Source organism: Anas platyrhynchos, chromosome 6 (assembly GCF_047663525.1).
Source record: "Anas platyrhynchos isolate ZD024472 breed Pekin duck chromosome 6, IASCAAS_PekinDuck_T2T, whole genome shotgun sequence".
NCBI lineage: Eukaryota > Metazoa > Chordata > Aves > Anseriformes > Anatidae > Anas > Anas platyrhynchos.
In genome coordinates this window covers 21,388,318-21,413,253 of record NC_092592.1, presented here as the reverse complement: position 1 = coordinate 21,413,253, position 24,936 = coordinate 21,388,318, and the positions used below count along the sequence as shown (strand labels likewise).

General features: G+C 45.4%; 1 protein-coding gene across 2 annotated transcripts; it reads right to left on the bottom strand.

The window, feature by feature from the left end:
• Positions 1–187: 187 nt before the first annotated feature.
• On the bottom strand, positions 188–17,177 carry LOC101797254 (broad substrate specificity ATP-binding cassette transporter ABCG2). Of its 2 annotated transcripts, none has more exons than XM_027460092.3 (16): positions 16,962–17,177; positions 14,146–14,432; positions 13,464–13,523; positions 12,071–12,185; positions 10,252–10,404; positions 9,330–9,487; positions 8,066–8,217; positions 7,048–7,164; positions 5,945–6,210; positions 5,321–5,403; positions 4,856–4,945; positions 3,378–3,502; positions 2,868–3,022; positions 2,357–2,446; positions 1,543–1,655; positions 188–1,057 (listed from the first exon to the last, which is right to left on the bottom strand). In XM_027460092.3, exons 2-16 carry the CDS (start codon positions 14,427–14,429, stop codon positions 910–912), a joined length of 2,109 nt encoding a protein of 702 aa, XP_027315893.1. In that variant the 5' UTR covers positions 14,430–14,432; positions 16,962–17,177; the 3' UTR covers positions 188–909. The 2 variants fall into 2 exon arrangements, with proteins under 2 accessions (XP_027315893.1, XP_027315892.2); XM_027460091.3 differs by having other exon boundaries at positions 14,146–14,429.
• Positions 17,178–24,936: the final 7,759 nt, after the last annotated feature.

The following is a 24,936-nucleotide window of genomic DNA, read 5'->3' as shown; positions in this document are numbered from 1 at the left end:
TATAGTATATATATGTATACACACACACGCTATACTATATATAGCATTGATATATAGCATATATATATAGCATGGCATAGTATATATATATAGTATAGCATGGTATATATATAGTATAGCATAGTATATATATATATGCATCTCTATATAGAAATGGCACAGCCAAACAGGAAGCCTGCTAAAAAGATTTACCATACATACAGGTTTTTATTCACTTATTAAAAAAGAGGGGAACAAAATCCCTTCTTAAGTAATATAGAATTCATTTTTACAGTACAACTGTCATCATATTTCTCACTCTTAGGTTCCACGGCTTATACCACTGTTTAGATGCCATCAGCAAAAGCTGCTTCTGCAAGTGTCTTCCACAGAGGAGCTACTAGAAGTATAACTCTTGCCTGGCACTGAGAGCACATTCCCTGTATAGACTTCAACCTTGAATGCATCTCCAACTCATTTTGAATGGTTTCTGGCTCTCCTCAGGTGTGATGGGCACTAACAAGAGGCAACATATCTACGCATAAATGTCATCATTACTTTATGCCATGTGGTGGAGAAGCTCACACTTCCAAAGGAAAATGTTTCCTTGTGTATATTTCCTGTAAAAGTTAGCCACAGAAGAATGAAGCTCTATAACAAACAGTTTGATAAGCACCTAAGAATTATGAGAAATATATTCCCTTACAAAAAAAAAAAAAAATTATTTATGCAATCTTACAGTAATACATTTCCTCTTAAAAAACAAAATCATACAATTATATGGAGATCATGGTCCAGAAACAGTGGGACAGGATTTCCATCTTAAGTCCACTAAAGAGTCAGTTAAAATCTTTGGCAACCTCCAGCAGGCTTTAACAAGCTTTGCTGTTTTAAGACCTGAGAAGTTGCAGAGCAAGGCAGTGCAGGAATCTATGTGAACTTTCTCATAAACCGTAGTTTGGCATAGGCAATGATGAGGAAGATAACAGTCATGCAGAAGAGAGCCACTATGTTTTCCCACATTGCCCAGTTGGTAGGTGCAATTCCTTGGCTGCACAGGTATGCTTCACCAGAACACCTGCAGAAAAGCATGGGACAGAAGTTTATTATATCTGGTGCAAGATACTGTGAGTCTTCAGTTGGTTACTTTTATTTTCCTGTCATGCACAGATTTCTCTACCCACAATTCTGCAAGACAGAGGTGATGGAAATAGAGTGACTTACCATGAAAAAATAAAGCTTAAGGGACAAATCTGGATCTTTTGTTCTCATAATTTTTCAGATGATTCGATAGCATCAAAATTGTTTCTTACAGATAACTGGCAGTTTATGAGCAAGCCTCAGAACCACATCAGACTATGATACATATAAAAATATTTAGTTTTATGCATCAGTAACTGGAGGCCCACAGCAGGGGTTTGGGGCCCAAAGCTATAGAAACAGTTCACTTACTCTCACAAACACTTATTCTCTGGGTAATTGTAAGCTCTGAAATAGTCTGACTTGTCCTGTAGCAAGCCATTGCAATTCAGACCCAAGAACAGTCATGAGGTAAATACTTACATTTCTCCTGAAGTAACTGAAGGACAACTGCCTGCATCTCCCACAGACACTGTAACATTTGGATCCTTCTCACCACAGAAGTAGAGACCCCTAAGCTCATTCACTTGAAGAGCCTAGGGAAAGAGGCAGACAGCAATTTTTTACAAAGAGCTAATGACTTGGGGTGCTAAAGCTGAAACACCTCAAAGATGCTTGATTATTAGAAGATATATATCACCACTCTTGGAATCATATGTTACTTTTAGGCATGAACTGAGTGGCCCAGAAAAGTTACTTCTCAGCATTTATTCTGAATCTCTTAACCACTAACTTTCCAAGGAACTGCTCCAACGTCTACATGCAGGATGATTTGGTGTCTGAATCTGTAACTTCAGAGTTATATTTCAGTGATTTAGCCACGGGTTTCTGTCTTGCCAGCTACAAGTCCCCATTTATCCACCTTTATCTGAGTCAGTCTCCTCTCCCAGAAAACCATATGGCTGCATAGTGACACCCCAGCATCAGCACTATGAAGCAGGAGGAATCAACTATTCAGGTTAGGAAATAGCACCTCACTGGGCAGTTTGCTCTGCTGCTGTCAAAACAGTACTAATATTGTGGCACAAATTAATTGTTCAGTCTTTAAGGCTTTCACCTTTTACACAGATTAACTTTTCTTCCTTTTTGAGGATGGCTCGTTTGTTCTTTCACCATGTTCATGTGAGGAAAGAAACCAAGCCAGACTTTTAAGGGAACTGCATTTATACACAAAACCTCCCCAGGATGCAGCATGGTAGCCCCTACTCACAGGAGACCAATGCTATATTCTACTCACAGTGAGGCCATATCGAGGGATGCTGAAGTACTTGAGCCAGTTCAGCCAGCCCATTACAGAAGGGAGGTTTACTAGAAGACCTGAAAAGATCTGAAAGAGAACAAAAGAGACTGATGAGTCACAAACACAGTTTACTGCAAACCATGTCATTCCTGCAAACCCCACTGGGCAGCCAAGTTACTGCAACAAAATCAGCTAATCTAAAGTTTATTTCAAACTTTTTCCTTTTAAGCAATCTAGTTGATCACTTAGATTTGTAATACTGTCCTTTTTTTCTAAGGACAATTTGAAAAAACACCTTTTTGAGGCACACTTTTAGCACAGCTCTGGTGGCACCACACCTACAGAACTGCATTTGAGCAAAGGTTTGACCCTTAGATTACAATTTAGCAGACTGACTAAAGTCTGACTATAGCATCAGTAAAATTGCAGGCAGAGAGTAACAAGCTACTGGACCCATTCCTGTACAGAGCCTGTCTCCTAAATCCATCTGTGCATCTTATATACTTACAAGCATCAGGACAAAACAAATAGTGATGAGCAGATTCGCCACAGCCACTACTTCCATCCCAGCACTGATAGCCAGAGACATGGCTGTGGCAGTGTACGACACCAGTATCAGGGCCAGCATGAAGAAGAAGAATCGGCCTGCAACAGCTTGGTATCCTGTCAAAAAGCAGAAAGAAAAAGTCCAGTTAATAGTCACATCATGAACCTCGGAGAGGTACCCTCGGGCTCCCATACAAGACATGAAAAGGAGGAAGAAAGGCTGAGTCTGGAGTTGGCAGCAACTGTGAATGCTCTAAAGCAGTACCAAAAGACATGGACAAGCAGGTCCCCATCTCTGATTGCTGGTGTCTCTGCCCCTGCTCCAGAGTCTTCAGAAGTTATGATGCCAAGCACTTAAAATCAGCTGAGGGTTCAACCAGTTTCAATTTAGATAAACAAAATAAACTCTGGCTAAGTCAGAAATCAAACGTGTTAGAAGACGACAGGTTCAATGAAAGCATCAGTTCATTACCAATCATCCAGTAAGTGATGCATGAGAATATGATGGCTGGAGCAGTTCTCATGGGCAGTAGATCTCCTATCATCAAGGCCAGGAAGTAGGCAGACACACGGTAATATCCACTGGTGTACTGATGACTGTGAGGACAGGAAGGAGGCAAGTTTTACAGGTTTAGAGGTTATCTAGGTTCAGTATGTGTGTCTGGTTTATCCTGATTCAGTTTGTTCTTTCTACCACTGACTCCTCTATATGCAAGTTGATTATTTTCTCTGTGCTGCCACTTCCCACTCCAAAGTAAGGGCTCATCTATCTCACAGGCCCTGCAGCAATGCTGGGAGCACTCTGAGAAGATGAATGAGAATGATTTAGACTACTAAATAGCATATTGGAAAAAGGCTCCTAAAGCTCTGTTCAAAGAGAATGATCCTAAACACAAGAGCAGGGGAAAGTATGAGATTAACTGGAGGAACAGTTTATCCACAGCTATCTCATACAACTGTTTCTAAGGGAGAAGGAATGATAGCCAAGAATGAGAAAACACCTGTAGGACATTAACTCACCTCCAGTTCACAGGGCAATTAAATATGATTGCCTTGCTGCATAATGGAGCTCATGGAAAGACTCAAGTGGTAAGGTGCCAGAATCCCCACCAAGTTGGTAAGCAGGCCAGACTAGCAAGAAATGTCAGAGATTCATTCCTGAGCAGCTGTTAGGTGTAGTACTAAGCAGTTCTGAGCAAGCTGCCAGTGGTCGTGTGCACATCTAAACTAGTGCCTCACAAAAACACAACACTCATTTTCCAGGCACAAATCTCTGATTTCCTTTTTACTGCATGTCTTTTGCCCTTTCATCCCATGAGCTGGAGGCTATTCCAAACCATGTTTTCAACATGTATATATACACACTTCTTTATGCACACAAATACATACACACATTTACATATGCATTTAATATACATATGTATATAGACAGATATACTTGATTGTTAAAAATATCTTGTAAGCCAGTCAGCAGCCCTTTTCTTCTGCGCATCCTTTGAGAAGATTTTCTAAGAACTCCCCCTTCATCTTTGCACAGTCTTACCACTTTGGGACCACTGCAAAACCCTGTTTCAACCAGGCCAGCAAGAGGGCAGGCAGGGTTCACAATCTTCAGGATTCACATGCAGACTTCAAGAACAGGCTGTTACCAGAAGTGGAAAAAGCACTTCTCGGTAAACTGTGATACAGCAAGCAAGTAAAAGCATTTTACTTCTCCCTTCATTCCCTCACTTCTTAGCATTTGAGCTCCTTGCTTTACTGACTGATTTAGCACTACTATTGCATCCTGATGTAAAGGATGCAATGGAGAAAGGATGTAAAGGATGTAAAGGATGTAAAGGAGAAATCAACTCTCAAGTTCTTGTTAGTAGAAATATTTTTTGTTAGCTTTTAAGATATTTCCCCCCCTCACTGCAGGGTAGGAAATGGTCCAAGAACATCTCTACTTACACAAATAGTTTCTTGTCTCTGATGAACAACTCAATTGCAGAGACACTGGAAAAGCATTGGTTTGTGGTGACAAAAAACAAGGATCCAACGCTAGAAAGACAAAACAGCAGTCAAGAAGTGAAGAAACAGCCAAGTTCAAGACAGCACTTTTCTGTCTCTGTCCATAGAACAGAGATATTTAATTATGCTACTGTAGATCTTAGCTGCAAAGTCAGGTTTATTCCTTTGTCTTCGCCTGCACATCTCCTTCAGACACGTGGAAGCCCAATGGAACTGTGGTTCCTTTAGGACCTCTGATAGTGCCATTCTGCAGGGTGTTCAGGCTGGTGAACCCAACCTGCCTTTGTGGTCCAAGCAGAGACCAGAGCCTTCCTTGAAGGAGAGCCTTCCTTCCAGAGGCTTCCTTCCAGAGAAACCTGTGGTCTATTGGCACAGAAATGAGCAAGCTGCATCTTTCCAACTTACCGATTCTGAATGCCACTTTGATCCAGTTTTACACCAAAAAAAATGGCCCCCACAACCAAGGCTAGAATTATGGTCACTGCAATCTGGAAGTGAAAAGAGGAAAGGGAGAATGGAGTCCTTCAGATGGGCAAATAGGGACAAAGCACTAGATGGTCATTAAGGTATATACAGGGTTTAACATTCATGCCTACCTAAAACTTTGCAGTGTGAATCCATGTAAACATAAAACACATACAATTATAAACCTAATGCCAAATTGTCGTGGTTTATCCTTTTCCCTTTTCTCCTTCCTTTGATCTTCTTTAGCTCGTAAAAGCTAGCAGAAGCACACTCAAAAAACATCCCAGCTTGAAATGTCAAGTAAGCCGCAAGATTTATGTCTCCCTGGAAGCTCCCCATGTGAACCAGATAATGGAGCATTTCCCCCACTCCCCAGTATTCAGTGCCATAGTCCTTCTGCTGTTTTTGTTTTGTTTTGTTTTGTTTTTCCAAAGGCAACAACCTGAGTGGTAGTGGCACATGACTTTTCTGTTCCCCTGACTTTGAAAACAGAAGTGTGCTCAACAAACTTCAGACTGTGGGACTGAGATCAGGAGTCTGAGACTTCTAACAATTGTTACCAACCTGTGCAACAGAGGCCTGTGGGTTCCTGATGAGGTTTTTCAGGGAACGTTTGGACACCCAGTACAGCTGGGTGAAGAATCCATTTGCATAGGTAATCTCATGCCCTTGTTTGGATACTTTATGATTGCTTCCCCGTCCCAGCTCCACTTTTGCCAGCGCTTCCTTTGTGCTCTGGTACAGGCTGGAGTTGAGGTACTTCTGGTGTAGCACATCCACCACACTGCTGACCACATTCTGTTCCACCGCTCCATTTTCACTGTTCACCTCTAAGTGGCAAAGACAAGATACGGCTTGTGATTCCCCATGAACTGCTACCTTCAAACATGGCCCATCAACATGGGTCTGCTCTGGAGGCTGGACAAAGATATGATCATAGATATGATCATATATCAGGAATAGCCAGAGAATTTGAATAATTCAAACTGTAGCTCTGAGCTTAAGAGAAGAGCTTGAGTGAGAGGGTTTCCCTGAAGTTTTAATCCAGCCTAGATCATCTGTGTGTTCTTTGTGGCATAAACATGGCCACAGTCTTAGAATAAGCCATTAGAAAACCTTCATGGGATTTTTGGGAAATCAATGATTTGACATGATCTGTTTCCCAAAAGGCACCATTATGAACACTGTTCCCTTAAAATCCTTCAGTCATGGATATGCTAAAGCATCCCCAGACAAATCTTTTCCAACATTCACTCACAATATTGTTAGAGAATTTGTTTTCACGTGTAGTTCTATTTAATCATTCTTGATGCCACATAAATCTATTACTCTTAGGCCTATCTGTCTTCTTCCATATGGCAGCCTCTTACATGACTGAAAGCTTGTCTTCTTTTCTCAGCTATTTCTTGAGACTAAGCAATTCTAGTTTTTCTGTCTTTCCTACATTTTGCAGACAACTAATATCTACCACTGACCTCCTATATTACTGAAGGAAGAAAAAAATCCCTTTTAAGTCTTCTGAGATCTTGAAACTAGCCCAAAGCAAAGTATATCTATTAGTAGGAAAAATAAAAAGATAGTAGTGTCTTTAGAATGGAGAAAACACAGAGAATAAAAGCTTGCCATAACTACATTTAACCCAGGTGGGTTACTCCTTGACCAGTTACCTTTTCCTGTGTCCACGGGTTCATTAACTTCCTTGTTTGCTGCTACAGCAGTTGAATCACCATTTATGATATCGAGGAAGAAGTCAGCTGGGTTGTTAAAGGGTTCACATTCATATCCTTAAAAATAAATAAATAAACAAAACCCATACAACAACATGTTTGTACTACACAGAGCACAGCTTGAAAAGTGAGGTTTAATACTATATCACCCTGCTATGAGAGAAAACCACTGCTTCCCTGCTTTTCATGAACATTAGTTTACAACAGTAGAATGAGCAGGATTTGGTAGATGGTGAAACTGAGGTATCTATATGGAGTTTCAGAGCTGCTTATTCCTCACTGATTTCAGATAAGGAGAAATCTTCAGCTTGCTTCTTTCTACAGAGCTCAGCATGGACAACTCTTGGCTCCTTCCCAGTGAAAAAAGCTTGCAATCAAAGCTTGCAATCCAATGTCCATGACTGCATCTATACTGGGAATTCACTCCATGTTCTCTGTCCATTATAGTCAGAAACCCTCATCCTCCTTATCAGTAGAGGGGGCAGCCAACCAACACTGCAATTATTAATCCAACTTAAGACACACCATGGTTTTGCCCATTCAGTCACCCACCTACGTTCAGACTAGAGCAGATTCTTGGATCAGCCTCTGCAGATTGCTGCCAATCTGCAGGCTGTGGTTCAAAACTGACCGGGTCTGCCATCTAGGCTTGGCAGAACTAGGAGCATCATCTTGTCTGTTGTGCATCATGCTTCTAAATGTCCAAGCAATTTTGTTTCTTTGGCCTGGTACAAGTCAAAACAAAGGCAAGAGATGGCTGTGCTCTATTCTACCTTTTTTATTTTTATTATTTCATGTTTTCTAATTCTAACCTAACATTATTCGGATTGTCTATGTACAGCCTATAGTATTGTAGTGATAAAATAGCACAAGAGTTTTATCGAGCACAAGGGTAAGAACCTACTGACAGTTTAAACATGGCAGCTGATTAATGTTACTCTTGGCACAGAAAGCTTACCAATAGAACTAAAATAGTCCAGGGCCTGGTTTGCAGGACCATGGTACAGCACCTTCCCCAAGGCCAGTAACGTCAGGCTGTCAAACAGCTTGAATATGGAATAGCGGGGCTGATGGATGGAAAATATGATGGTTCGGCCTCTTCTAGAGAGCCTGAAATAGAAACAAAAATTCTCCCAAATACACCACACTTTGCAATTCAGAATAGTCATATTAGCTGAAGCAAAATATAAGCATCCAAATCCAAGACAAAAGCTTGTCAGCTTGCTAGAGTCTCAATCCATTAAAGTTCTAGTTCCTACTTCTCTCTCAACATGTCAGATGCTGCCTGCAAGACCTTCAAGCACCCATCATTACAAGAGACTTGCTGCAGTCCAGGTAGGCAGAATGTTATGTTGTCTGTGGCTAGCAAAGGTTAAGCACAAAGGTTAACCATAGCTGTATATAAATCCTCCTTATAAGTTTTCTGTACCAGGTTTCAGCGTGACTAACAGGAAGGGTCCCATTGCACTCAGTGGCATAGCCAGGCTTTACACAGCAGGCTGCTGAAGTCTGGTCAGCTGAGGTTTCTCCTAGCTCTTCTGCCGAGGACTTACTCTTTACAGAAGTCAAAACTAGTTTTTCTTCAGGTTTGTCAGATGCTTTTTCAAATGCTTTGTCACTGATGCCCAACAAGTATCTCCCATGATTAAGACCCTCTATCCACAAGCAGCAGGGTAAGAGGTACCCCTGGACAAAATCAGACAATATGCCACAAACACAGGAGGAGTGTTAGGAACTCATTCTCATTACATTAGCCTCATTTGGACCTCTTTGCAGCAGAAGATAGTTCATCTCCAAAGCAGATAACAGGGAGCACTGAGGGCAAAAATGCAGGTGAAGTTGGATCTGAGTTACAGGCCATTGTCATAACAGAGGAAAAGCTTTTGTAATAGGCTCAGCCTGAAGGCCAATAAACTATGATTACAAGGCTTGACCTCACAGTCTACCCCTCTCTGTGGCAAAGGGAAGCTGTCCAAGCTACATCTGCTTTTTGGGCTCCAGTCCAATGCTTGCTGTGGAAAGATTCCCATCAACTTCAAAAAGCTTTGGACAAGACCCAGATAAAGAGTTTACAACCACTTCTGAGTCTGCTAGTCTAGCTTTAAGAAAAAAAACAAACACATACCACAAACATTGTAGCTACTAAGTCATAGCAACATTCCTTTTTTAAATAATGAGATAGCAAAGAAATTTCAGCAGAGCCCTGAGGAATCAACTCTTACTTCTTCAGGAGGATGAGAACAGCGTTGGCTGTGCTGGCATCAAGGCCAGTTGTTGGCTCGTCCAGAAAAAGAACTGGTGGCTCTGTGATGAGCTCCATCCCAATGTTGGTTCTCTTCCGCTCCCCTCCGGACACTCCCCGGATCAATTCAGTTCCTACCTACAAGCAGAAGAAGTCAGGCATTTGCAACTATTTGCTCTGGAATTCAGGGCTCACCAAACCCATGAAAAGCAGACCTTTTCATTTTCAGTTTCCCATCAGTGGACTCTTAGAGCCAGCAGCAGATGATGGGTCTGATTCAAAGGACACTGTGAGGGACCATGTAGCAGTGAGCAGACAGTCTGATTTTTAGTAGTGCCAGACACCTTTGGCATTGGGAAACAAAGATGACACTGACAAGAGCCATGACGAGGCCAGAACAGCCAGAGGCAGCTTTGGTAATCGGGGATGCCTTGCATGGGTAGCTCACCTGCTACCCAAGTAAGTGGGGATAAGTAATATAAAGTTAAAATAAGAGTACAAATGCAGCTGGAAGGAGCGAGCTCTGCACAGAACTCCTCCATCAGAGCCCAGCTTCCCACCCGCACAGCATTTAGCACGGTAAAAACGATTCCCCTGTCTTGTCCCACAAAGCCAGGAAGCCACCACGCAGCGTTCCAAGGTGCTACGACTAGTTAACTTTTTCCCCTCTGCTTATACAACATGCTGGATGTGGCCCAAAATCTTCTCTGTTTAGTAACAAATACACATACCTCTTTCCAAGCTACCTCCTGAGCTGGAGTGATTTCCTGTGTGTATTATGATCTTTTCAGGTTCCTGCTTAGCTTAGTGTAGCTGTGCTACATAGTCCATACAGCCCAGAGTCAAGTAGCTTAATTTCCAGAGGTAGCAAGATTTCTAAGATGGGTATTCTCACTGCTCACCTTAGAATTAGCCACTTTGCTCAATCCCAGCTCGCTGATTATCTGGGTGACTCGCTCTTCCTTCTCCTGAAAGCTGATGGAGCTGGGGAGTCGCAGGGCAGCCGAGAAGTGCAGGTTCTCCCTCACTGTCATGGTGCCCATGACAACATCATCCTGAAAGCAGCACAAATTGACAGCTGAAAAGCCTCACTCTCACCTACCTGACTGGGCACCGGAGTCCCTGTGGTGGCAGTTACTGGATAAGCTGTTTGTGGACCACAGGGGAAACTGGACTGAGTGACAACTGCTGCTTCAAAGCATACAGAACACAGAATTCAAGACCACTCAGTAAAGTCAAAGGGAGAATGCAGCTCTGCAGGCTCCCAGCTTGTGGCCAGCACCCCCTCAGCCTGCTTTCAGGCTCAGGAGTGTAAGTGCAGATGGTACCATATTGTTCTGGAAGTGCACTTTCCTTACAAGCTATAGTGAGGCAGAGCAGGTAGCTGTTTCTGCTGCCAGTGCTCAGCATTTGCAAGATGTGAGTGCAGAGACCATTAGCAGTTTAATAGTGATAACATGTGACTTAGCAGGTTTACACACCCATCTGCATAGAACAGATAATACGTTAAATACGTATGCATTTAGTCTTCAGTTTGTTATGACTCTTTGGGTCATTTTTATCAATATAGGGAGTAGTGCGCAGGGGTAGGAGGGGAGAGCAACTGTTTAATGTCTTGCCCAGTTGCCAATCATTTCAAGGTTTCATTTGTTTGCTTTTGACATTGGAGAAACAGATGTCTCAAACTGGGAACGCTTGCAAGAAACTTCCTGGCCATTTATGAGGATTTGGGGATCTTTAACCTGCAGCACCAAAATTTATCACCAGTCTTGTCACATGCATCCTCTCAAAAGCCCCCCAGCTGTCAGCTTTCAGAAAGGCTGCATATTTTGTATCTGCCTGCAGACAGAAGCCTGGATGGATTCCAGATTTAGAGGCTCATATAACTGCCAAGAATCCCCTTCTCCTCAGCTCCCCCAGGGCTGTGAGGGTCTATTATTGGTCCAGGCCTCCACCCACTTCCGCAGATTCAGCCAGCTTTTCCTGTCTGAGTGGAACGAAGCTCTGCCCCAGCCAGCCAGAATCAGAGGAAGAACAGCAAGGATCTGCTTACTTCCTAGAATTATTGTTGGACAGCTTGAAGGTACCTCTGCTGACTAGAACTGCCACTGAGTTTTACAACAGGAGATTTTGGGTGTTGAGAGGTTCCCACCAACCAACCCCTGTTTTAAATTTAATTTATTTATTTTTTTTATTTTTAGAACTCTTTCTGGAACTTCAGGACACCAAAAAAAACAAGAAAAAAAAACAAGCCACTGTAGCCGGGTGGCTTGGGCACCCATGCAGGTTTGGGAAGCCAAACACCTCCACACTTTACTTGGCTGGAGTAAACAGTTTGCTCCTCTGTCTTCAGTGTTACAGGACAATACTGTAACACCTGAATTATCAAATTAGACTCTGTAGGGATCATTGAACATTACCTTACTCAATGTTATCATGCTTTTGTTCATCTTTGCTCCATGCTTTTCTCATGTTATGCAACAGAGCCCTGCCTTTTTTCTTGAGAAGCTGTTCCTCTTCCCACAGCAGACCTACTCACTCACCGGGGAAGACTACACTATCTCTCATTCATGTAGTGGTGAGCTCCATCCAATGTGTTCCCCACACATACACCTCTTCTCATGGAGGACGCTTTTCAAAGCCTATTGAAAATAGGCTTTCCAAAACCTATGCTCTTCCCTCCCAAGGTCTCCCAGGCCTCCGCTGAAGGCATTTACTCACCTGCACAACATATCCTGAGATGCACTTGAAATTTGGAGGCTGTGGGATGCCATCTATAAGCACTTCTCCAGACAGGCCTGCCGGGTCCTTTCTGGCAGCCAGCACATCTAGCAGACTTCAGACAGACACCAGAGGTTAGGTTTTGCCATGACAACTGCTTTTATGTTTGACTGGGTGAGTGCCACCACTCAGGACTGCAGCTACAGCCTGCTCATGGCACGCTCCAGACCAAACACAGGGCACTGAAAGGGGCTTCCTCTGCTCTGGGGGCTTCATTTTTTTGTACAGAAAGCCTGATGCAGATGGAGGATTCTCAAGTGCCAGCTATGCCACAGCAGTATTGCAATATACAGACCCTCAGAGCCATCAGCCCCCTACAGACATTAACTCAGCCTCCAAGCTAACAGTTAATCTCAGACGTGCACACAAAAGCACCCTGCCAAGCAGCTGCTGTCTGCTCTCCAGCCAGGGGAGCACAGAAGAAACTACTTTGATCTCAAGCAAATTAATCCAAATTGGTATAAACAAGACTACAGTCAAGATTAATTTCATAAAGTCATTTTGGTTTAACATATCTCTGGATTCTCCTTACTGCAAATTAGAGGTCAGACTGTCTACTAGCTATGTAAATACCAACGAGGTCTGGCTCTTGCAAACATCCTGATCAGTTGGCAGTCTCCTTAGAGGGGAAGATCAAGGGTCACCACAACAACACACCTGCATGAACCCTGGCCATATTTGCCCGTCCAAGACAGTCTCAAAGGAAGAATGACATAGCACTCTCTTAACATTTTTATACAGGAGAGAAAACAGCATCAGCAGTGGCTGGAGAGAGCCTGCAAGGTACTTCTCAGTGCTTTCATCCAAAGTTTTCAAGCATGTGCACTCCCACCACCAGGCCACAGCCAGGCTGGGGTGATGATCCCCAGCAGGTATCCTACAGACTGACATTACCACATTCTTGGCAGTCGGGCGGTTTGACCCTGCATCTCGGAGGAAGTTTTGCTATAGCAACATCACCAGGATGACTTCCCTCCTGCCCCCAAGGGACCTTGCCCTCATCCCCACCCCAGGGCTGGTCTGGGACAAAGCCTACACCTGAGCTTCAGTCACCCCAGTTCAGCCTGGTGTCTTCGCTCAGGCCACCATTAATGGTGACTGCAGTAATACGGATCGTCAGCTGGAGCAGATGAGGGGCGTGACACCACTGCAGGGCTAGAACTCCAGCAAAGCCAACATCAAAGGGATTGGAGGTCTGGCTGCATCTCCAGATTTCTCCCAGGCACATGCAAGTCTAAGCTTGGGGCTCCCTCATATCTTCCCCAACCCTAACAGTCCCAAAACCCCTTTGAGCAGCTGACTGCCCATTTAAAGAGCAAAAGAAAGTACTCACGAAGATTTACCGCTCCCTGTTGGCCCCAGGATAGCATTCAAGCCTGGCTTCATAATGCCACTGAAAGAAGGAAAGAGTTATTCCCAAATGCAGGACTGTTCACATACAGCTCATAGTAGAGGTCAGATGTGAACAAAATTATTGACATTTTCAGAATTGTTGAAGGAAAAAATTCAAGATTATTAGGAACTTCTCCTTAAATGTGAAATCAGTAAGCATTTTCCTTTCTTGTCCCAAACTGCCACTCAGAACAAAACCAGAGCTGGACATGCAGAGCAACCTACAAAAGGCAAATTATGCATCTTCCCAGCTGAGCTGGGTCTGGAAAAGAAGAAACAATTGCCCTCTGTTAGTTATTTCCTCCCACCACAGCTCAGTCCATAGTTAAGGAAACCCTCAGATCTTCTGGCAGAAGAGTTCACACAAGTTTGGTCCTAATCTGCCTAGATCTGAAACTGCTCCAGTTATATCCTAATTGTTATGCCTAAGGCAAATTAGCAAGTGCTCACATGAACAGCAGACTGACAGGAGGGTAGTCATTTTTCTAACAGTACAGCTGAATCTGGAAAGTGACACTCAGGTCACTGATTCACAGCAGCAGATTAATTCCTAGTTACGTCAGTTAGGTCTAGTTAGGTCAAGTTCTAGTTAGTTGACTTGACAGTTCTAGTTAGGAACTTACTAAACATTTTGAAGGATCTTCTTTTCCACAGTCTTCCGTCTACACAGGAATCCACTGGACTGCTTAACGGAGTACTGGATGTTATGGAAACTCACGACAGAGCCCCGAGGGGATCGGAGGGACTCCCGTGTTGGAAGAGAACGTTGGAAAGTGCCTGCTCCTTCCTCTTCTCCAACAGAAATGATGCTGTGATCAAATGTGTCTGCCATTGTGTCCTTGTTGCACAGGTCAAACTCCACTGCATGAAGATTTTTGGGGCTGCTGTTGTTTTGGGCAGTTCCCATCTACTGAGACAAAGAACACAAAAACACTCAGGGAAGAAGACACGTGAGCAAAGAGGTCTGCAGAAGGTGTCCTGAAAAAGCACGTTCATGCACACCACTTCAGTTCTTACAAGTGCCAAGTTTCCAAAAGGATGGACATCCGCACTGGAAGACATCCAGTAGTCCCCAAAGGCATAGAAACACTTAGAACAATGCACACAGCCTTTAGGAACAAGACATGGATGTTCTTGAAGAAGTGACACTAGTTCAAAGAACATCCGATGAGGTAAAAACCAAGTCTGTTTGTGATGGTCAATGCCTTGCTTGACACCGTGGGGGCTACAGATGCAAGCTGCTATGCTTAAGCTAAAGAGACTGAAGCTCCCCTCCATCAGGTAGAACATGCTTAATCCGCTTCATACCCCCACAAAGACGGCAGAGAAAACCTTATTTGCTGGCACGAGTTTGTTTCAGTGATATCAATTTGATTAAAATGCAGTTACACATATTGCTTAGCATGTTTCAGTCATGCCAGTATCAAGACGCTTCACAGCTACAAGGAGGAAGAGAAGCTTGGATTTGTCTGCGAGCACAATTCATCCTGAAGAACAGAAGTATTCCCTTCTCACACAGGGAGAGATCTGGGACATCCCACAGTAAAGAAAAGAAGGGTACAAATGGGTATATTACGGAAAATTAAATATGGTGTCTGTTTGAAATCACAGGGAAAGTTATAAGCCATCCCAATTCCAGCAGATAAGCTGCTTCTGTAGCTCAGGATGGAAGCACCTGGAAGGAAGAGCATGAGACCAGCAAAGGGAAAGAGCTGTTCTCCCTGCCCGTGCAGCAGCACCTACACAGCAGGAAAAGTATTAATACTGCCATAACCATTAACACTGCTTCACTCAGTAGTCATAGCAACAGAGCTAATTTGTCAAGGGGGTGCTTCACTTTCTGCTGCTGTAAATGACTGAGACCAAGTTTGAACCCCTTCACTCATTTAAAAAATAGAAAAATAAAAGTTTAAACTTCTTGTCTTGACATTGCATGGGAAGAACTTGGAAACCCTGTGGTCCACACGTTCTGCAGCCCAGGCAAGGGCTGAGCTTAGCCTGCACCCTGCCTTTTATCCAGGTGACCTCACAGCCAAAAACCTTCTTGTCCCCTTTCCAGGCAATCACAGCAAGGAAGATGGGAAACACTACATGCCCTTTCCAGAAACTGAAGGGAACAGGTTAGAATAACACAAACTAGTCTAATCATTTACTTCCCTTTTAGCTGCTGGCACAAAGGTGTTTGTTGGAAAGCTTAAAAAGTTACTGTTATTGTGTGGAAAGCCAAGGCTGTCACCAGGATAATGAATGAGGAGAAAGAACCATGCACAAAGACATCTGCTGAGTTTCATTCATTATCTGAGTTTCATGGGAAGGCAGATGTATTCCAGAAGTGATCTTTTTCCTGCCATCTGCACCCACAAAACACCCCTTTCCCACCATTTACACTTCTTTCCCTCCAGGACTGAGACGGTGAAAACCAATAGGACCAATCACTGCAGAAGCAACAGATAGCTCAGGAGGTGAGATGGTCTCACTCTTAAGAAATGGGAACTCCAAGAGCCAGGTTAAAAAACAAAGACAACAAAAACAAAACAAACAAACAAACAGAAAACAGAAACTATCCCTTTCCTATCACTTAAAGTCGCTTGGACACGGTCCTGGGCAACCAGCTATTGGTGGCCCTGCCTGAGCAGAGGGTTGGACCAGATGACCTCCGGAGGTCCCTTCCAACATCAATCATTCTATGAAAGCTCAAGAAATTGTTGTAGTTTTTATTTCTTTATAAGTAAAGGAAGAGTGACAGGGGGGAGAAGAGGAAGGGTTGTTTAACTTGGACGCATCCTGTGGCTGGTAACCCCTGGGAAAGCCTTGCCTGTGGGAAGCAAGAAAGGATCTGCTGCTTACATCAGCAAGAGAAGGCTTATATATAAAGGTTGCACAACACATTCGAGGGAAAAAAAAAAAAAAAAAAAAAAAAAAGATGACCACGACAGCAAGGGCAAAGACCCGGTTAGACTTTTGAACATTCGACTGTTTGTAAACCTCACATGTGCTTCGGATAGCCAGGTTCCTCCCTTTACAACCCCAGAGGTTGTAAAGGCTCCCTTTACGAACCCCTCTATACGTGTTTTTGCAGTGTTACCGATAAGCACCGCTCCACCTTGCCAGCGCCCTGCGGGCACGAGCGAGGATGACAGAAGGATGCAGCCGGCCCGGCAGAGGCTACAGGTGGGCGCGGGCAGCAGCACCCCGCGGGCAGCCACCCCCCGACCCCGGTACCGACCCCGGTACCGACCCCGGTACCGGCACCGGTACCGGCACCGGTACCAGCACCGGCACCGCACCCCAAAGCGCTCGGGGACAGCGCCGCCCGCAGGGACTCGGGGTCCCGGTCCCGCTCCTGCTCCCGGTCCCGCTCCCTGCCGCGCTCCCGGTCCCTGGCCCGCTCCCGCTCCGGGTCCCCGTCCCGGTCCCGGTCCCGGTCCCTGCCCGTTACCTCCGGGCCGCCAGGCGCTCCGGGCGGCGGACACGCGGCTCTGGCTGCGGCGCTGCCTCGGCGGCGTTTTATAACCGGGTGCGGGCGGCGGGTTATATAAAGCGGTGGCGGGGAGTGCCCGATGCTCTCACGCAACCCCCGCCGGGACCCGGGCAAAGGCGGCGAAGCCCCCCCGTCCCGTCCCGTCCCGTCCCGTCCCGTCCCGTCCCGACCCGTCTCGGGGCGGTGCCGCCGTGCCGGGCCGCCCCCCGCTCCGGGGGCCGCGCAAGGGGAACCGGCGGTGCGGGGCGGAGCGGTGGAGCCCCCCGGCGCCGGGATGCCGAGGGTTTGCTTTCTCGGTGGAAGCTGCCAAAACGCCGCGGTGCGGCCGGTACGTGGCCCCACGGCCCATGCACGTCCATCCCTAGCTCGAAGGGAACGGCTGGAGGGTGAGGGGCAGCCCCCTGTTTCCCTCCTTCCCTTCCTCACCCCTCTGGAAGGCTCATCACTCCCAGGGGGGATTTCTCTGGAAATCCTCAGCTGGGGCCAGGGATGGTCCTGGCAGTGTCACCCTTCGAGGGTGCCACACCATGACAATACCACCCAGCTGCACGCCTGCTGAGGCCCTGTGACCCCCCGGGGGGTAAGGCAGCCCTCCTTGGTCACCCGTCATCCATCACGCTGCCATGTGTCCCCGGCTCCAAGAACGTGTGAAAGCAGGAAGATCGGTTTCCGCTGGTTTGCTGTCACAGTTTCTCCTCAACCTCCTGTTCCCAAGCACTATTGTCTTACTATAAATAAGCTTGTTCTGCTCAGGCTCCTTGGAGTTACGAGTGCAGGAAAGGCCTGCTTTTTTGGTTTATAAAGATAATTTATATCAGCGCTGTTAAGTCACGCTATCAATTGCCTCCGGTTTAACCACCCTCTGCACAGCAGCTCTGTACAGAATTGCATTTTCCTAACAACAGTTCTTGCTGACGGTTTGAGGGTCAGATAAGCAGGAGCATGCCTCTAGCTACTCAATAAATACCAGTAATAAAAAACTCCAAAGGTTCACCTATCTGCATACTTTCCTATATGCATGCCTATGTCACCTATATGCAGACATGCTGACTCAGTAAGCAAAACAGGTACTCACATTCCGTGCAGCTGCAATGCTCTACAGGGCTGAGAGGAGTCAAGAACAGGGGGGATTGTGGGGGTTCTGAAACAGTTTTAGAGATCTGTCAAGAGGGCAAATTTTGCCATAGATACACTCAAGATTCAGGCTTGCTGAATAAGGATGTTATTTGCAGTCACTCTGTGGGGCAGAAGCAGCTCAAGTTCATGTTTAGTTTGCACTTTAACTTCCCTCTTTGAGAAAAATGTGTGTGCACTGAAGACTTTTGTCCTAGTGCTTCACCAAGCATGCACATCTGTGTCCAAGGGTATTTCAATCATAAACACTCCCTCACCCTCCCTGTGCTGCGGTGACAGCCCTCTTATCACATGCCTGGGACAGTGAGGAAAGAAACCGGTGTGCTTGGGAGCAGAAGTGTTCTTCTGAGCCACGAATTTGCTGCTCCACATGGTGCCTGCACAGTGGTGCAGGAGAAGCGCTCTCTGAAGCAGCACAATTAGAGGTTTGGGTTCCTCTTGACAGGTGGTTTCAGTTACTCGGCTGCTCCTCAGGCAGAGGTGCTGCTTCCCTTCACTTCATGGAATGTAAACAAAACAAAACAAAACAAAACAAAACAAAACAAAACAAAACAAAACAAAACACTTCTCTGCCTCCTGTGCCTAAGTACATCCCAATGGCATAGAAATGCAGAACTGAGATATGGGGAGGAACCAGATCTGCCAACTAAAGCATCTGGCTGGAGGCTCTTGCTTTCCTCTAGCCCACTCCTGAAGTGACAGTCTTCTGGGCTTCTTCAAGGGTCTTTTGATCCTCAGACTTTTTCATCTCCAGCTGGGCAGACTGGGGGAGGACAAAAGCTCTCCCTTGCTGGGTGCACATACAGGCTGTGCCTCAGCTGCCCTCTTACATCTGACCATACCACAGGAATTGGGTCTGGCTGCAATTAAGCTAGCAACAGGAAAGAAACGAGGGAGGGGAGAATTTTTCTGCTGTGTCATTTTACTGACTCAGTTGATCTGAACCATAACACTGCTGAGGCAGACTTCTGTTTACACAGGAGCAGAAACCGGTGGCCAGAGCGGTGGCTTGAGACAAATACACATAGCAAGCCAGGAGATCCTCACATTAAACACTGTATTTTTCTCTCACCAAACCACTTGTAGGTTGGTGCTGTCTGCTTTCTGATGCTCATCCACAGAGAGGGGCATTTGCCTTGCAAATTCTCAGTCTTTGCTTCTGATTAAAGGATGTGGTCTTCAAAGAAAGACAACAAAGGTATTATTAGCCCAGCATAAATCTCTAGCAAGCACCAAGCCACAAAGCTTTGTCACTTTTACTGAGAGTTTTTAAATTCAGCTACAAGCTTGGCCTTGATACACTATAGCAGCAAGGCAAGACAAGCCTGGGCCATGTGTTAAATCCCATGCAGGTTTTAGCACATGTTTTGGGTCTTCATTCTTGCTTCTTAGATGATGCTGCCTTGAGTTTCTGACCTGTTTGTTACTACAAGGTTGCAGAGCAGGAGAGACCCTGATCCTGAGCATGGGGAAGGGAACCTGGCAGGAAGTCAGGCTTAGAGGAGTCTTGCTGAAAAGAATTACTCTCGTTTGAGGCTAACTTAAACATTGTTCCTTTCTTAGGGGATCTGGTCACACTAGACATGTCCTGCATGTGCCCCAGCACACAGAGTAGAGATGTTGCTGAGTACTATGTGTTCATCTCTCTGTTGAAGGTCCTGGCCTCTTCTTCCCTCCTTCCTGCAGCTTGAGGCACAGGTTTGCAAAAACATCTGATTGAAGAGGGTGGTGGGGGTTCCCTCTAGTCCAGCTTTACACTTGGGCCTGGGCTTGCCACCACTTAACTCAGAAATGGCTTTGTCTAGCAGAATTGCCAGACAGAAATTTTTCAGGTCTGTTTCTTCATTGCTTTCCTTGGGCTGCTGCCTTCATTGTCCTGAGGATCCAGGTTGTTTTAATCCCACCTAATGCTGAATTTCATAAAGCTCGTAAAACATTTCAGGGACTCAAGCCAGCAAGAGAGTGGATGAAAAACATGTGCGGGAGGAATTGCATGCTGATGAGTACAATTTGCTTCTCTATTGAATGCAGCAAGAAGCAGATCCCAAATGCTCACAGTGCAAAAGCAGCTCTGAGAACAGTGGAGAAGACAGCAGTATCAGACATGGTGCATGAGTGAGGAGCTCTTCTTTTCCAAAAGTTTCAGATACAACTAATCCATTCTAAAAGACACACTCTGACTGTACGTATGTGCTGAATTGGCTGCATTTTCAAATTCACTACCCCAGGCACAGGAAGACATCTCATCTTGCCTTTTCCACCGTGTGTACTCATCATGACAAAGCCAGTGCTAGCTTACTTGGTCAAAGTGCTGCTTGCCAGTGTGGAAGTTGGCTTTTGCAAGACTTGAAGATTATGTAGAAGAAATACGATTTTGTCAAGTTTTGTTAATCATTTAGTCCATTATCTGAATACCTAGTAGCGCTACAGTGGTAATAGGTTAAAGATAAGAAAGGATTCAAACAAATCTAAGAGTAAAGAAGATCAATCTTTAACTAGTGTGCTACATTCAGATACCACTGGCTTGACTGACGAAAATCAAGAACAGCTAAACAATAGGACCAATAGAACTACACATAGACATTATCTGGATAAAGCAGGTAGACAAGGATTAAATATCTGTAGTCTAAAGTATCTAGAGGATATAAACCACCATTCCACTTCTTTGGTAGATAAAACACTAATATCATAAATATTTGCAGATATTTACAGCACCAACTTGCTGCTGTTAGTGAGGTTACAGAGAACCTTAGGTTAGCATAAGATGTACAATGCAAATACAGAGAGATGCTCCTTTCCTCCTCCTCCTTCCCCCCCCCCCCCCATCTAGAAAAATGAGATATGATGAGAAATGAAAGGGAGATAAAATAGGTAGAAGGAGCAGAAAATATAAAGTTTAATTAGAAAGCTTGACATAGCAATCTAGACCAGGAATACTTCTTAGTCATGCAGAATAGCAGCTATGAGGTGGGCAAATTTTGAGAGCCTGCTAAGATAGGAAGCCCCCAGGTCCTCTCTAAAAAAGCAGGTATGAAGAGACACCAGCCATGACTGCTGCATGCTCTTAAATCTTTAGGATGAGGCCTGGGATGGCAGACTGCCAGGAGGCGAAGCAGACCTGAGGTAAGCAGAGGCAGGCACACAAATTCTCCTACATTCGCCAAGAGCTCCTGGGGCAGGATTCCCTCAAATGCAGTTCATGTTGCCATTTGCAAGTCAGGCATGGCCACCCTGCAGTTCTGCTTCCCATTTGAGTGCTTCAGTGCCCACAGCAGTTTACAGGCTTACAGTGTGTTTTATCTGCCCAAAGTTAGCTCTCCAGAGGTCTGCTCTGTCCCTAGGCATGAATGTTGACATACACAAGGTTACGTAGGCATTTCATGTCCTTCCTCAGGAGCAAAGTCCAGGCCACCCTACCAGCCATTCCTAAAAGCAGTTTAAATTTTATACATTCCCATGTCCTGATTCATTAGCATTTGCTGCTGCAGCCCTGGACAGATTTGATTTTTTTTTTCAATAGGTGCTATACACCCCGAGGCACGGTGTCTCTCCCCGAAGGAACACTGCACACAGCAGAACGTGAGGCAGCATGACAATAAACAGCCTGTATGCAGGAGGAGGAGAGAGAAACAAAAACAGCTCTGGTTTGTTTATAGCTTCTCCCTTCTTTTGCACTTTCCTAGTTGCCTGACAGTGTTCTGTGACCCTGACAGAGTACTGCACCACATCCTTTCAACTCAGGACAGAGCCTTGAATTAATTAGATGACAGAAAAAGACAGAGTGCAAAGACTCAGAAATCACAATTGTCCTCTGCTCTGGTGCAGACTGCAGAAGAACAACATGAAAACCAAGGCAGAAAGACAAGAAATCACTAAGTAGCACACGTTGTCAAAGAGAATCCAAAGCAACGGACCAGGTTACATGTTTGACTTCAAGAGGAAGGTAGGGACATGGATGAAGGGGAGAACAAAAAGAAAAAAGCACTTGGTTGCACAGCTCACCCAGATATGCCACAGGAAAGAGCTCCACACTCCTGCATTACTTATCCCAGACCTCTTTATGCTTACCTTCTGGCTGATCCAACTGGTTACACCCTACTACGTCCTAGGTGCATCTCAATACTTAACAATTTCATTCAATAAAGACACTGTCTGGTATTTGTCTTAGCCACTGAAACTTTTATTTATTTATTTATTTATTTATTTATTTATTTTTGGCAGTGTCATTCTGCTCCTCTCCAGACCTAATTTTCTCTCCTACTTTGGAAACCTTTATGCAGCTGGGGATGACTAATGCATGCAAAAGGAGCAGAGGGAGCCCAGAGCTACCCAGGGACCACTGAATGGCAACTGGATGTCCTAGGGTAGGAAACTGTAATTCAAGAGAGGCAGGGAGAATAAAGAAACATATCAGGAAGTCTAAGATAGATATGAATGGAGAGTAAATGAGAGTCTGAGTGTGGAACACCAGGAGGGGTCACAGGTGTTGATGGCACTGAGCGTAGCAACTCATCAGGACATCAACACATCTAGGTGTAGCTTCTCTGGGCACTCAGACTGGGAGAGAAACAAGACAATATCTTAATGACTCACATGAATGACTCATGACAAAATAAGAAACTGAACACTATCATCTCTCTTAAGGGCATGGTTATGAAAATGCACCTGCAAGACCAACTATTTTCACTCATCTAAGAGGAAACCAGGAGACATGAGAACTCGACAACTGTCATTCCTTGTTCTCTGTCATCAACAAGACACCCCTGACCACATCACCTGAACACAAGTCTCGGTGCTCAAATTCTGAACAGCCAACAGTCCATTTGGACAAACATGACAAGGCTAGCAAAGCAGAGCTGGAAAGGGTTTCATCAAAGGCTCTGCATACCTTTAATGCGCTCTGTCATTTCAGCTGGTCCACTACCTTTGTCGCCATATGGCAGTGGTGAAGAATGCAGGCCTGTGGCAGGGCTTCTTCTGGGGCTGTACAGGACAAAACCTGCTGTGGCAGGACGGGTTGATTCCTGAAAAGATTCTGAAAGACTGCCATCTCTCATTTATGTAACTGCTGTCTATCCCTTACGAAACTAAGGAAAAGCTCTGCCCTTTTGTTTGTCCTAGAAATCTTTGTGCACAGTTCCAAATCTTGTTTTGTTCAGCTAACTCCGGACGTGTCTGAACAACCTTTTGCCACGTTCGAGCAACATGTGTGCGCGTGCATATGCAGTTTCTCTATCTCTAAGAAAGCCATTTGCTTTTATTTCTGGTGCCTTTCACAGAAGGGGACCCTGAAAGTAATCACAGCCAACAGAAATGATTGCTTGGGATGGCTTCTCAGCCCTTTCTCAGGCAGCACAAGCCTGGTTATCTTCAGGCTCCTCAGCCTTACCTGTTGCTCTGACGGGCTGTTCCTCAGGCTGCTGTGCCCTCTGGCCCCTGGAGGTGAGCATGGCAGCTGAGAAATGGCTGGTGTCCTCAGGGATGGCAGTGGTCAGGATACGTGACCAGGCAGAGCTGGTCTGGGACACGCTGTGCTGTAGGGCCCTGTCACAACGCCAGGTGTGCAGGCTCTATTGGTGATGTGCCGTGGCATGCCCCGGTGAAGCCCGGCTTTGAAGCGTGACCTGAGGCCAGAGACCTGCCACCAAACACTACATTTTGTTTTACCAGCTTGACTTTGGTGTTCCTCTTTCAGAGGCGGGGTGCAGCCCCAGCTCACCGCACCCAGGGGCCGGCACCCTTCAGCCACCTGCTTCAGCTCACAGTACCTGTGTGGCTGGCTGTCAGCTATGCCTGGCATTTCCCACCTCTGAACCCGGGCTACCAGTGAAGCTTCCTAGTTGGTTTCTCAAGCAGTGTCCTTGTTCAAGAGTCCAGGAGGAAGGCTGGGCCTCACACACACTGAAATTCCTCCTCCTTCTACTGCTCTCCCAGTACCTGGCTCCTTGCGTTCAGGTTTGGAGGCCCTAACTGGCATTTTATCTGGGTTTGTGATCAGCTGGCTCATTGCATGATGATAGCTTCTCGTCTCCCTTTTCCCAGGTCTCTAATATAAACTCTGTGGCTTTATACTGTTAGTTGTCCCCTAGCGTTACTCTCCAAGCAGCTTCTGCTATGAAGTGTTTGTGGGAAGTGTGAGGGAAGACCTGGTATCATAAAGTGTGTTTTGGGAACCCTGGGTTCTGCTTCTGTCTTTTTGCCACTGAGAAAGTCATTTTTTCTGTGCCTCAGTTTGCCTCAGTAAGGTAAACATGACACTTGCAGCAGAGGTCTTTTGAGAACAGCGGAGGACAGTTTGCAGGTGTGTCTGTTAACGGTGCTGAGTGATATCTGCTGGAACACCAAATACTTTTCTTATGGTATCTCCAGAAGCTCAGCTGTATTTGTCAGGGTATGGGGAGTCATGTGTTCCTTTTAAATGTACCAAGTTGGACTTGCTCATTGGTGAGGCAAATATATGTATGTCATATTCCTCAGAGACACAGCAAAGAGACACTGCAGGAGCTTCCCTCGTTCGTGGCCACTGCTGGCTGGGGCTGCCTCTCGCCAGCAGCCCGAGTCCATTTTCAGACACTGCTGCTCTGCCTCCCCCTGTGCAAGGCAAGAAGTCTCCCCATGCCTCGCTCATGCTTTGACACTGTGGTTGTGACACTGCTTTCTCCTCCTGGCTGGCTCTGTGAGCTCTTTAACCACCCTAATGCACAGAAGTTCTCTGTGAGTTCTCTTTGAGAAAGGAGCTCCCCAGCTGGATGCTGCAGTTTGTATGGGGCACCTTCCAAATTGGAACAAAACACATCTG